The 14517-nt window shown below is 33.1% G+C and overlaps 1 protein-coding gene and 1 long non-coding RNA gene across 3 annotated transcripts; one reads left to right on the top strand and one right to left on the bottom strand.

Annotated features, from left to right (window-relative positions):
- Positions 1–3959: 3959 nt before the first annotated feature.
- LOC142224746 (uncharacterized) lies at positions 3960–8907 on the bottom strand. The gene is made up of 3 exons (XM_075294532.1): positions 8178–8907; positions 6989–7795; positions 3960–4003 (listed from the first exon to the last, which is right to left on the bottom strand). Exons 1-3 carry the CDS (start codon positions 8905–8907, stop codon positions 3960–3962), a joined length of 1581 nt encoding a protein of 526 aa, XP_075150647.1.
- A 3201-nt stretch (positions 8908–12108) lies between these two features.
- LOC142225733 (uncharacterized) lies at positions 12109–14100 on the top strand. Of its 2 annotated transcripts, XR_012719390.1 has the most exons (6): positions 12109–12165; positions 12285–12451; positions 12516–12621; positions 12687–13209; positions 13275–13638; positions 13703–14100. It is a non-coding gene; the product is annotated as an uncharacterized LOC142225733 (long non-coding RNA). The 2 variants fall into 2 exon arrangements; XR_012719389.1 differs by having other exon boundaries at positions 12116–12451; positions 13703–14099.
- The last annotated feature ends 417 nt before the right edge of the window (positions 14101–14517 follow it).

Genomic DNA, 14517 nt, shown 5'->3' with positions numbered 1-14517 from the left:
TTTCTGATTCAATCTCGAAATCAATTGATTCAATTAATTTTCTAATTGAAATTGATTCAATCACAGAATTTGAAATAAAAAATATTCTTGGTTAAAAAGTAATCGCTTTCTTGGCACTGTCACTTAATTTTTAATTGATTTAATTAAAAATTTGATAGATTTTGGCCCCGTTGATGTAAATTCACTCGGAAAATATTTTTCAATTTTCCGCTTTCAGAAATACTTCTAATGAAATTATTTCGAATTTTAATAGTACGCACTGACCCCTATCCAATGGTGGTAGTTTCGTTTTGGAACCCCGAACGGTTTTCGCACAGTGGCCCCGTTGATGTAAATTCAGTCGGAAAATATTTTTCAATTTTCCGCTTTCTGAAATACTTCTAATGAAATTATTTCGAATTTGAATAGTACGCACTAAGACCTATCCAATGGTGGTAGTTTCGTTTTGGAACCCCGAACGGGTTTGGCACAGTTGTCCCTTTTTTTGTTAAACAAAATTTTAATTTTGCCGGTTTCTAAATTATTTTTGTGAGAAATTTGTTCGAATTAAGGATACTTAGGTCCGTCTTTAACGAATTCTATCAAATTCCATTTAAAAATTCTTAGCGTTTTCAAGAAAATGATATATTTGTAAAGTTAAATTCGAATTTAAATAATTAAATTCGAATTTTAAATTACATACAAGGTGCTGGTTTGTGTCTCGGCTAAGGCCTCTGCCGCAATTTTAAATTCAAATTTATCTTCACACACATCAATATAACAAATATCTGGACGTGTAACATTCGCAGCAAAAAGTAAATAGCCTATTGCCTCCATGTATGGAACATTCTGAATGTACTCTCTTTCTTCATTGGTTTTTGGACAAAACTCTTTAGATATTTTCTGACTGCAATCAAGGGGTGTACTTATGGGATTACAATCATCCATTCCAAAACGTTTAAGGCTCTTTATATATTGCGATTGGTCCAGTTTAATTGAATTTTCGTATCTTGTGATTTGAATTCCCAATACTGTATTAGCCATTTTCATTTTAAAGTGTTTGGTTAAAGATTTCTTGATATTTTCAATTGATTTTGTCTTATTCGAGAAAATAAGAACATCATCCACATAAATGACAATGTAGGTAATTTTATCATTTAATACACGATAATATATGCATTGATCGACATTACTTCTTGTAAGACCCATGTTCAACAGTATTTCATTCAACATCTCGTTCCAGACACGACTTGCTTGTTTAAGCCCATATATCGATTTTTGAAGCTTACAAACTCTGCCTGAGCCATCGTTCGTACCTTTCGGCTGCTCCATTACGAGGGCGGTTCGGAAACTTCTTAGCCTATCAATGAAAGAGAATAGTTAGTTTTTCAAAAATATTTTTATTTTTCAATATAATCTCTTGAAACTTCAATACACGTAGTCCAACGCTTTTCTAGCAATTCTATCCCTTGATTAAAATAGTTTTCCTCAAGGTCTTCAAAATAGTGGTTTACAACTGTAATTGCATCTTCATTTGCGGTAAAACGCTTCCAGCAAGGAATTTTTTTAGATTTGGGAACAAGTAAAAGTCACTGGGAGCTAAATCAGGAGAATAAGGTGGGTGGTCAAGCAACTCGTACTTTAATTCGTTGATTTTAGCCATTGTTAAAACACTCTTATGCGCTGGTGCGTTGTCTTGATGAAAAATTATATTTTTGTGTTGTAAGCACGTCCTGGCTTACAACACAAAAATATAATTTTTTTTTATAATTTTTATATAATTTTTTCTCGAATTTGTACATTTAATTGATCCAAAAGGTTGCAATAGTACTCTGAATTTATCGTTTTACCCTTTTGCAGATAGTCAATCAATAAAAGTCCCAAAAAACCGTTGCCATAACTTTACCAGCCGATTGAATTGTTTTTGCCTTCATTGGGGCACTTCCTCCAGCTTCAGTCCATTGTTTGGATTGCTTTTTGTCTCTGGAGTATAGTGGTGAATCCATGTCTCATCAACAGTTATGAAAGGACGCTTAAAATCCATTTTATTTCGCTTAAAACGAACCAAACAAACTTGAGAAAAGTTCATTCTTATGCGTTTTTGATTGACTGTTAACAAATGCGGCACCCATCTTGCAGAACGCTTTTTCATCTGTTGTTCTTCATGCCAAATTAAATGGACTCGATCATTTGAGATGCCCATGATATTAGCAATTTCACGCACTTTTATTCGTCGATCGTATAATACCATATCATGCACTTTGGCTACAATTGCTGTTGTTGTTGCTGTTTTTGGACTTCCACTGCGTGGTTCATCTTCAATGCTTGTACGACCACGTTTAAATTCAACAACCCAATTTATTACTGTTGCATATGAAGTAGCACTTTCACCTAACACATTCACCATATCATTATGAATTTCTTGTCCCGATAAACCTTTTTTATGTAAATATTTAATGACAGCACGCATTTCTAATTTTTCCATTGGAAAAAAAATTGCGGATGCGTCGTTTTTGAACACCTGTTTCTATATGAAGGAGTTGCCAGATCGAACCAAAATTTAACATGTGTTCATAACAGAGATGAAAGTTTCCAAAACACTTAACTTTTTCCTGTTTATATCGCACTTTTTGTGCTAGGCTAAGAAGTTTCCGAACTGCCCTCGTATATCTCCTCTTTCAGATTACCATTCAAAAAAAGCAGTAGCTGCATCCATTTGGTGAACCATTAAATTATGCCTTGCTGCTTGTGCCACGAGATATCGTACGGATTCATATCGTACGACAGGGGCGAATGTTTCATTATAGTCGATCCACTTTTCTTGACTATAACCTTTGGCCACTAGTCTTGCCTTTCGTCGTTTTACTTCACTGGTTTTGCCCATTTTGGTTTTAAATACCCACTTTGAAGATATAACATTCTTATTAGGAGGTAAATCGGTTAATATCCAAGTCTTCTTTTCAATAAGTGAACTCAATTCATCATCCATTGCTCGCTTCCATTCATCGGTAAACTGTGATTTCATCACATCTTTTACATTCGTTGGATCATCAGACTCAAAGTCCAAAGCACTGATTGTTGGTAATTCTTTTGGAACGACGAACTTGGTCATGAGTATTTGAATTTCTTGCCTCTTGAATATTTGGTTCCGCACCACTCGATATTTGAGTTTCGATCACATCACTTACATTCGGTTCATATTCAGGCTTTGTGCTATCATAGAAATCTTCTTCGCTTGATGAGGTCTCGCAACTACTGTTTCTTAGTTCCTCCATTTAACTTTCGGTAGGCAATTCTTTTGGATCATTTGATCAGTTGATAATCCGGGTGATGTGGCGATTCGGTGTTGATTGTTGATTCGTTGTTAGGTTAGTAACAAAACTACAAACTACTTGCCGAACCTACTAGTGCAAGCAAGCTAATAGCCGAAGCTATTAGTGCGGAAGCAAGCTAATTGCGGAAGCAAGCTAATTGCTGAAGCAAGCTAATAGCCGGAGCTATTAGTGCGGAAGCAAGCTAATAGTCGGGAAATGATTAGTGCGGAAGAAAACTAATTGCCGAAACAATTAGTGCGGAAGCAAGCTAATAGCCGAAACTATTAGTGCGGAAGCAAGCTAATCGTCGGGAAACGATTAGTGCGGAAGCAAGCTAATTGCCGAAATAATTAGTGCGGAAGCAAGCTAATAGCCGAAGCTATAAGTGAGGAAGCAAGCTAATCGTCGGGAAACGATTAGTGCGGGAGCAAGCTAATAGCCGAAGCTACTAGTACGGAAGCAAGCTAATAGTCGAAGTGCGGAAGCAAGCTAAATGCCGAAACACTTAGTGCGGTGGTAGAGTTCCTGTCGCTTAATGTGAACTGACTGCGGTCGTGTCACTCGTCTAATATGTAATGACTTATTCGTAGATACACCAAAGCTTGCAAAATAGCCACTTATTGTCTCAGGCAACCAAATCTCGAAAATATTGATTTCTATCGCCGATTACAATGGATCAAAGTATGGCGAGTCATGCTGTGATAGGAGAACTACTTGAATAGAAACGAATATTATATAAATAAAGAAAAAATCTAATAAATCATCTAAATAAGATTACATGCAAATTAATTTCACACTTAAAAATAATATAAATGTAGGTTATTTAAGGGAGTTGGATTCGTGAATTACGTTATAATATATCCAATAGCCAATTCACATTAGTTTCGAAATCTACTAAAAGTGAATTTTAAGTCTCTCTTTTTATGAGGCAAATGGCATTTGAAATTTAGTTTAAGTGCATTTTGGAAGTGTAATGTGAATGAGGTATAAGAAAGCATTTGTTTATTTATTGGTTACCTAGTTTTTGCTGGGTATGGGCACAATTTTTTTCTTGGTTCGTTAAAAGAAATCGGAACGTACGAGGAATAAGTCAAAATATGCTGGCAAAGGAAATTAAAAAAATGGTGGAAAATATGCAAAAATTACAAAAGGATCTTCACAAAAATAACGGAAGGGCACTATATTCTTTTTAGAGTTGGGACAGTAAAATGAAAAAAGGAGGAAATAGTGAAAAATTAAACAGTAAAATGTATACAAACAAAGTTAAGTTCCTCTTTATTAATAAGTAGGCCAAGAGGAAATGACGGACACCTTCAAATATAAAACTAGTAAGTAAAGTCTAAAGTCGGGCGGAGCCGACTATATTATACCCTTCACCACTATGTAGACAAACATTTATGTTACCATATCAAATACTTAAAATTTGCTGGGAGCTACACTCAAAAAAAAAAGTGAACTCTCTATTTCACTAAAGCCAATTTAACTTTATTTTAGTTCATAGAAATATTATGTTTGGATAAAGTTTTCTTTACTCTAATACTTTTTTGTGGACGTTAGTTAAATTAACTAAATCCGAGGAAAAAAATATACTCAAATGAAACATAAAGATTAACTAAATTCGTGTCTTCCACAAAATAGTTCAGAATTTCTTTAAATTTGTAAATTTTACCAAAAATGAGTCCATCGTGAACTTCGTATGTCACTAAAGACATTCTTGCAATTTTGAACTCCAAGTTTTTTCTTCAAACTACAAAATTTTCTTTAACAAGTGAAAAAACTTAGTTATGTCTAATAAATTTTCTTGTATTTGTGGAAAAATATTTACTTATTTTTATGACATCGGCGTGATGCCAACGTTTGTAATACTGTTTAGTTAAAATTTTCTACAAATATTCAAAATTTTCTAAAATTAACCGAAAGTTTTCTTCCTGTTGGGTTCACTGTTTTTTCAGTGTATATAAAAGTTTACATTTCCAGATACAAATACTTTTAATGGTAACAATTTTTTGTACTTCTACAAAAACTCTAGAATTAAAATTTAAATCGGCTAACGCGCTGGGATGAAACACAATGTAAGTAAAAAACAAGTAAGGAAAGTCTAAAGTCGGGCGGGGCCGACTATATTATACCCTGCACCACTTTGTAGATCTAAATTTTCCATACCATATCACATCCGTCAAATGTGTTGGGTGCTATATATAATGGTTTGTCCCAAATACATACATTTAAATATCACTCGATTTGGACAGAATTTGATAGACTTTTACAAAACCTATAGACTCAAAATTTAAGTTGGCTAATGCACTACGGTGGAACACAATTTTACTAAAAAAATATGGGAAACATTTAAATCTGACGCAATTTTAAGGAGGAAACATTTAAATCTGACGCAATTTTAAGGAAACTTCGCAAAAGTTTATTTATGATTTATCGCTCGATATATATTTATTGCAAGTTTAGGAAAATTAGAGTCAGTTTTACAACTTTTCGACTAAGCAGTGGCGATTTTACAAGCAAAATGTTGGTATTTTGACCATTTTTGTCGAAATCAGAAAAACATATATATGGGAGCTACATCTAAATCTGAATCGATGTCAACCAAATTTGGCACGCATAGCTACAATGCTAATTCTACTCCCTGTGCAAAATTTATTTATTTATTTATTTATTTATTTATTTAGTTCATTCCTAATACAGCAAGACTAATATCTTATTAACGTAGTACTAGGATAATGTGCGTTATGTGCATTAATAGTTAGTACATTTAACTTATTCAATACTAATTTTAATTTAAATATAAAAATATTCTATAGTTTAGTTCTTAACATAGTAATAATTTAACACAATTTCAATAATAATTTTTTCAATCTACGAAGAATTTTGTAGGAAGTTTTTTAAACACGTTTTAAATTTAGCTGTGTTGGCGATAGTTTGAGTATCGTTTGGTAATTGATTCCAGAGACGGATAGCTCTAACATAGAATTGTCTTTCCGATATTTGACTCCTGTGGAATTGTTGAGTTACATTTCTGCCTCTCCTTGATCTAGAGAAGGTTATCCTTTCATAGAGGTAGCTCGGTTCTTTTGTGTATATTATTTTATGGAAAAAGGAGAGAATTCTATATGTTATATAGCATTGGAACGGCATGTTATATATTTGATACGCATAAACGGAAATTCTATCGAATCTTCTGATTCCATAAACATATCTGGCTATATTGTTGAATGTTTTTGTGAGTTTGTCAGCGTCCCTAACATTACAACCAGCAAAAATTTCGCAGCAGTATGTAAGTGTAGGAGTTAAATATGTTTTTGCCAATAGCATTCTGATTTTGAATGGAGTAAAATATTGTGTTAACCAAAGGTTTCGTAGCTTGGCATATACACTTGCGCACGCCATGGTTATATGGTCAGTCCAACTGAGATGTTCATTAAATACAACTCCCAAATTTTTTGCCTTGGGTACAATTTCAATACGGGTGCCCCCTAGGTGTATATTGACATCTCTAATCTCAACATTCTTTCTACGAACAATCATTGCTTTTGACTTTCTGGGGTTCAATAAAAGTCCGTTTTTACTTGCCCATTGTAATATGTTTGAGAGATCGTGGTTTACCATAGAAATGCAATCATCAAGCATTGAAATTTTGGATGAAATATGTAGTTGTACGTCATCCGCATACATTCTGACGTTACAGTGTTGGATCACATTCGGCAAATCATTAGAATACATTGTGTATAACAGTGGTCCCAATATAGAGCCTTGAGGTACACCTCTTTTTAATGGAAGCGACGATGAAGATTGACCTTGATGTACAGTAAATTGTTGGCGATCTTTTAAGTAGGAAGCTATCAGTCTTGTAGCAGTATCGGAGAAGGCAAACATGTCGGATAGTTTCCGACACAATGTAGGGTAATGCACTGAATCAAATGCCTTGGAGTGATCTAATAAGATAAGTACTGAGACTTCATTATTGTCGAGGCTATAACGCAAAGATTCGGAGACGTCAACCAGGGCCGTAAGACAACTATGATTCGATCTGAAGCCTGACTGGGAATTTGAAAGAAGTTTTCGGTTTTGTAGATGTGTATAAATCTGTTCATGTATTAGTTTTTCAAAGACTTTGGATAAAAAGGGCAGGATGGATATAGGTCTAAACTCTTTAAGGGCCTTTTCTATTGGGATGACTTTGGAGCATTTCCAAATATTTGGAAAAGTGCTAGTTGTTATGGTGAAATTGATGACATGTGTTAATGGTCTTAGAATTTGTGGTGCTATCAGTTTAACAAATTTAGGATTTATGTCATCGTATCCTGTAGCGTTTGACTTAATCGATATTAAGGCACGCAGTACATCTTCTTCCTCCACATTATAAAAAGTTAAAATCTGCTCTGCATCGATATTTAGAGGCTGCTGCACGGTTATATTATCCTCGATTTCCGGAATTGGCAGATTAACAAATTTTTCGTTCAGTTCATCAACATTGATATCATAACTAACAACTGTTCGTTTTTTTTATGCCACATATTTCTTGAATTCCTTTCCATGTCTGCTTACTTCCAATGGCTCCATTGAATTTGTTGTCGTAGTACAATATTTTGTCTTTTTTTACTTTTGCCACTACCTTGTTTCTAGCAATTTTATAAGACTTGTAGAGAGATGGAGTCATATATCGTTTCCATCGCCTATAAGCTTTGTCTCTTTTCTCAATTAACAGTTTAGTGTCTTCCTTGAACCAAGGTCTTAATTTGGATGTTACTGTCTTTATTACTAGTGGAACATGTTGGTTGTATAAATTTATTATTTCATCTGTAAGGTATCTAGTTTTTTCTTCGGATGTTGAGAGGAAATATAATGGGGTCCAACATTTGTTTGATAAATCACATTCCAAAGCTGAGATGTTGATTCTCTTAAAGTCACGATATGTATATGTATTGATTTGTGATGTTATTGAGCAGTCATATGAAAGAAATATAATATCATGTTTTGAGAAACCTGATCCACTCAGTTGATCATAGTGGAGGACTCTCTCATTGTTGTTCACAAATACCAGGTCCAGTAAGGTATTAACTGTGGTAGAGAAATGTGTTGGATTACAGGAATTGACCAAATTCAAATTCAAAGTTTCCATTGCATCAACTAGATTTTTTTCAAGAAGTACATTACTGTTGAAGTCTCCTGTTATAACTATGTCACTGTATTCAACCGATATGGATTCCAATTTTGAAATAATTGGCTCAATAGAAACTTGGCGATTTGGCCTATAGATGCATCCAAGTAAAATTTTGGTGTCATTGCATAACACTTCCAGAAATAAGTGCTCATGAATTTGAAAGCTTTCGGATGAATCTATCAAATTACATCTTAGTGTATCTCGAAGATATATAGCAACTCCCCCTCCGTTAGTTTGCCGGTCAGCTCTAAAAAGTCTGTATCCATTTAGTTTGTATGTTTCATCATTGCAGTCAGGATGAAACCAAGTTTCAGAAACGCATACTGCATCTATCCCTGAATGTTCAAAAAGTATACGAAATTCATTGATTTTGTTATTTAAACTTTGTGTATTAATATGACAAATATTTATGCCCGTTGTATAATTTGCCAGAATTCTCATTATTGTTAAATTACCCTCTCTGGAACCCAAATCTATGTTAGTTTCAAATAAATCGGAGTTAAAAATTGGCCTCTGTGGTCATATGAGTGTAAATCGGGCGAAAGCTATATATGGGAGATATATCCAAATCTGAACCGATTTAAACCAAATTTAGCACGCGTAGTTACAATGCTAATTCTACGCCCTATGCAAAATTTCAACTAAATCGGAGCATAAAAATTGGCCTCTGTGGGCAATTGAGTGTAAATCGGGCGAAAGCTATATATGGGAGCTATATCTAAATCTGAACCGATTTAGCTGATATTTTGCAGGTTTTTCGAGACTCATAAAATATTCGGATGTACGGAATTTGCACGGAATTTGCACCACTTTGTAGATCTAAATTTTCGATACCATATCACATCCGTCAAATGTGTTGGGAGCTATATATAAAGGTTTGTCCCAAATACATACATTTATATATCACTCGATTTGGACAGAATTTGATAGACTTCTACAAAATCTATAGACTCAAAATTTAAGTTGGCTAATGCACTAGGGTGGAACACAATTTTAGTAAAAAAAAAATATGGGAAACATTTAAATCTGAAGCAATTTTAAGGAAACTTCGCAAATGTTTATTTATGATTTATCGCTCGATATATATGTATTAGAAGTTTAGGAAAATTAGATTCATTTTTACAACTTTTCTACTAAGCAGTGGCGATTTTACAAGGCAAATGTTGGTCGAAATCAGAAAAACATATATATGGGAGCTAAATCGAAATCTGAACCGAATTCAACCAAATTTGGCACGCATATCTACAATGCTAATTCTACTCCCTGTGCGAAATTTCAACTAAATCGGGGTTAAAAATTGGCCTCTGTGGTCATATGAGTGTAAATCGGGCGAAAGCTATATATGGGAGATATATCTAAATATGAACCGATTTCAACCAAATTTGGCACGCATAGCTACAATGCTAATTCTACTCCCTGTGCAAAATTTCAACAAAATCGGATCAAAAAATTGGCCTCTGTGGTCATTTGAGTGTAAATCGGGCGAAAGCTATATATGGGAGCTATATCTAAATCTGAACCGATTTCAGCCAAATTTGACACGCATAGCTGCAATGCCAATTCTACTCCCTGTGCAAAATTTCAACTAAATCGGAGCAAAAAACAAAATCTAAATCTGAACCGATTTCAGCCAAATTTGACACGCATAGCTGCAATGTCAATTCTACTCCCTGTGCAAAATTTCAACTAAATCGGAGCAAAAAATTGGCCTCTGTGGGCAAATGAGTGTAACTCGGGCGAAAGCTACATATGGGAGCTATATCTAAATCTGAACCGATTTGGCTTTTTTTGCAAGTTTTTCGAGACTCATAAAATATTCGGATGTACGGAATTTTAGGAAGATCGGTTGATATACACGCCAATTATGACCAGATCGGTGAAAAATATATATGGCAGCTATATCTAAATCTGAACCGATTTTTTCCAAAATCAATAGGGATCGTCTTTGAGCCGAAACAGGACCCTATACTAAATTTTAGGACAATCGGACTAAAACTGTGAGCTGTACTTTGCACACAAAAATACATCAACAGACAGACAGACAGACGGACATCGCTAAATCGACTCAGAATTTAATTCTATGACGATCGGTATACTAAACGATGGGTCTCAGACTTTTCCTTCTTGGCGTTACATACAAATGCACAAACTTATTATACCCTGTACCACAGTAGTGGTGAAGGGTATAAACAGGCATTAAATTCGTGTATTGCAGCTAAAAAATTGAAAAAGTTTATTTTATTTAAAATGAATTATTAATGAAAAGTAAAAGGCAAAACAGGGTTATTTTATAGCGATAAAGCCAACTTAATACCGGCAAACATGGCTTACAAACAGTATGGTCCTCGGTTCGATTCGATGGGTCGGCTTCATTCTTTGCAAAAGAAACGATTGAATAACGTAATTCATTAACTATATCTTTTTGTTGCCTTTTTTGTTTAAATTGTATATTTTATTTATTGTATTTCTATTCTACCAGACGGTATGAAGCGAATTGGGAAAGTGTTGCCCAAAAGAAATAATTATTCTCTGCCCCGGGGCAATTAATAAAAAAAAAGGGTTGATATTGCAGCCGCCAATAACTTTCAATTATCTACACTACCTTTAACAACTTCTACAGTGACAAGCTAGGTGGTCAAGAATTGTGACCAACCTCTGGTAAGTTGGTGAGTGACGACAACACTCATCATCCCAAACCTTTTTGGTTTGTTTAGTTATTCTTTTGGTAGTGCGTCAAAATTGCAGACAGCATTGTGTACTTTCAAAACCGAATGAATCTCATTTAATTCGTCTACATATGGATTTAATGCCTGATCATAATAATAATTTGGTTGGTTGTATTTTGGAGGAGTACACCCAGAAAAAAGTGACAAAACAAAATTTTTAAGAAAGTTGAACTTCGTATAGGGTAAAAGACATTAGTATTTACTTGAACGATGTGATTTTCATAGAAAATAGGAAGAATTCCTTCTATATATTAGTAATTATTTTTCTATATTTATGTACCACTAAATTATAGTATAAATCTTACATATTTGTGGTAAACCTTTTACTTCAAAATTAGAACTGCTTATTTGCGTTTTAAAATACAGTTTTATTTATTTATATAGGCGCATTTCTTCAATAAAAGACATGACTGGCCTTAAAATATTAGTTTATTATTCCACTATTTCCAATTTCCATGTAATGTTTTCTCAACAGAAATAACATGTTTGGACATGTTTACCGCATCCATTTAATGATTATCTACATCAGAGCTTCCCAAATGGGGGGCGCAGCATCATTTTTGGTTGAGCAGGTTTTGTATCATTAAATTTGTTAAAACAACACTAATTGTTAAGTTCAACAAAACATCAATAATATACCACAAAAGAGCATACCATTCGTACATTTCGAAATGTTCATTTATAACCACAGTGAGAAAGTTACATGCAATTCTATAATTTGTTGTAGGTTTTCCATTATTACTAGTTCACTTTATTTGCAACGGCTAAATTTCTTGCTAAAATATCAGAACCAGTACCCAATTTTGTATTCACACATTTTAAAAATTTTGAAACCATTTTCGTCACTTTTAGACATAAAGTCAAAATATCTGTCTTGCCTTCATGTTGAAACTGATTTAAGGCGTACTTTTTCAGCAATCCCAATAAACACAGAATGAGCGTTTTTCAAATGGAACAACTTTTCAGTTTGAGGGTAAATATAATTTTCAACATAAATTCAACTTGACTTGAAATAGCTCATCTGCAATACATCTTCAAATTGTTTGCGAATTACTTCCAATTTGCCAAAATGTTGACGAAATCTTTGAAAAGGTGTTGAAGATGATATGAGAAAACTTTGACAAAACACTACCCTAAAATGCAACGAAAAAACCATGTGGTTTTCAATACTTATTTGTGCAACGAAGTTCGTGGTCAATTGCAAGAAATAAAAAAAATGAAACATTTTAGACAAATAACCAAATAGTATATAAAAATAGGTAAGTGAAAATAAAAAATGAAATAAAACTTTAAGGAAGTCACTAAATGTATATCTCTTTGCAGAAAACTAAAATTATGGATTCTACGTTCTTGAAAACATTAAAAAGCTGAACAATGAAAAAAAGGTGGACAATTAACTGGAACTGCTTCAAATAGTTTATAATAATTGGTACGTCAATACGAAAAATTAAATCAACACTTTAAAGAAGTCACTAAATTTAAATCTCTTTGCAGAAAACTAAAATCTTTGGATGCTACATTCTTGCAAACAATAAGAAGCTGACCAATGAAAATTGAGTGGCTTATCGACAAGAAAAAGTTTCCAGAAACATTACAAATGCAACCAATTAAAATTGTTAAAAACAACAAATTGTTGAAATCAACAACTTCTGGATGAAAATGTGCATCACATCGTCAGTTTAATTCATATGCTATTATCAGTTTAAAATGGATAGTTTGTGAATTCCTTCTGCTGAAAATCAATTCTCACACGCGGTCCAGTACGTTCCTAATTTCAAATTGCTCGCATGTTAATAAAAGGAAGGAACCAAAAGGAAGGAAATCGAATTATCAATGCAAAAGTGTTTACTAATAATGTTTAAGATATTTAAAGTTTTGTTGTTTGTTTTTTTTGTTCTTATTTGTTGACGAAAAAACCACATGGTTTTCAATACTACTTTGGACAACAAAGTTCGTGGAAGAAATAAAAAAATGTGGAAATTTTTTAATAATCAATTGAAATTGCTTATAATAAGTGGTAAGTAAAATTAAAACACGAAATGAAAACTTTAAGGAAGTCACTAAAATCAAATCTCTTTGCAGACAACTAAAATATTTGGATGCTGATTCTTGGACACATTAAGAGACTGGCCGATGAAAAATGATAGTGGCTTATCGAGAAGAAAAAGTTTCCATAAATCAAAGTGCAACCAAAAAAACTTGGTATTTATTCTTTTCCATATCAACAACTACTGGATGATAATTCGCATCACATCGATAGTTTAATTTACATCGCATCATCGGTTTAATTTGTTATTTTGTGAATTGAAATTGCTGGAAATTTATTCCAATTATCTAGTCATCAAGTTCCTGAAAATTGCCAGTATTTTAATAACAACAATTTTGTAAAACCAACGTTCTTGAGGAAAACACGAAGTACGTGGTCAGTTGGAAGAAATACAAATTGGTAAGTCAAAATAAAAAGTGAAATGAAAACATAATGGAAATCACAAAACTCGATTGTTTTGAAGAAAACTAAAATCTTTGGATGGTATATTCTTAGAAGATGTTGGCCGATGAAAAACCGATGAAGGGAACAACAAAGAAAAGTTTTCAGAAAACTTACAAGGTGCAACCAATTAAAACAAAGTGCAACAATTCCTATATCAAGAACTTCTGGATGAAAATGTGCATTACATCAATTTACATCCCGTCATCAGTTTGATATTTTGTGATTTCCTCTTGCTGGAATCTATTCTAACACACAAGCCAGCAAGTTCCTCGACAGTAATTATTTCAAATTGCCAGCATATTAATTAATAGTTATTTGACACCAACATTATGGAGGAAATGGAATTATACATGTAAAAATGTTTAAGATATTTAAAGTTGTATTCATAGTTTTATTTATTAATACGTTTAATAAGATAATTACATTTTGATTGGTATTATATTATTATTTTTATATATTATTAATGTTATTTTTAAGATTATTATATTTGTTAACGAAAAAAATTATAAAATTAACAAAATCTCTAGAAATTTAGTATTGACTTTCAGTTAGAACTAGGATTGACTTTCATACAAATTGTGGTTTGAAAGTATTCGCAACAATGCTAATTTTTTATTTTTATCACATTGAAAACTGTTTGAGAAATTATCGAGTAGCGATGCATTTCAATTTGAGGATTACAATTGAGAAATTATTGCTATTGTGTTGAATTTTACTGTTGAGGGTAATGTCTGTTTTTTGTTGAGAACGCGATTTTCTCAACAATTTCTCAACTTGAATATTACCCTAATCCTTTGAAAAAATGTTTGAAAAATTATTGAATTTTAGTATTTT

The sequence above is a fragment of the Haematobia irritans genome, chromosome 2, assembly GCF_050003625.1.
Source record: "Haematobia irritans isolate KBUSLIRL chromosome 2, ASM5000362v1, whole genome shotgun sequence".
NCBI lineage: Eukaryota > Metazoa > Arthropoda > Insecta > Diptera > Muscidae > Haematobia > Haematobia irritans.
The sequence above is the reverse complement of the archived record's forward strand: the minus strand, read 5'-3'. Positions and strand labels throughout refer to the sequence as shown.

What these genes read in the sequence shown, in the direction of transcription:
- LOC142224746 (XM_075294532.1), bottom strand. Translation starts at nt 8,907, where the DNA reads ATGAGAATTCTGGCAAATTATACAACGGGCATAAATATTTGTCATATT. An exon ending in CAACATCTCAGCTTTGGAAT is followed by an intron (nt 7,796 to 8,177) that starts GTGATTTATCAA and finishes AAAAACGAACAG; the next exon opens with TTGTTAGTTATGATATCAAT. An exon ending in GCCGAATGTGATCCAACACT is followed by an intron (nt 4,004 to 6,988) that starts GTAACGTCAGAA and finishes CTATTCAAGTAG; the next exon opens with TTCTCCTATCACAGCATGAC.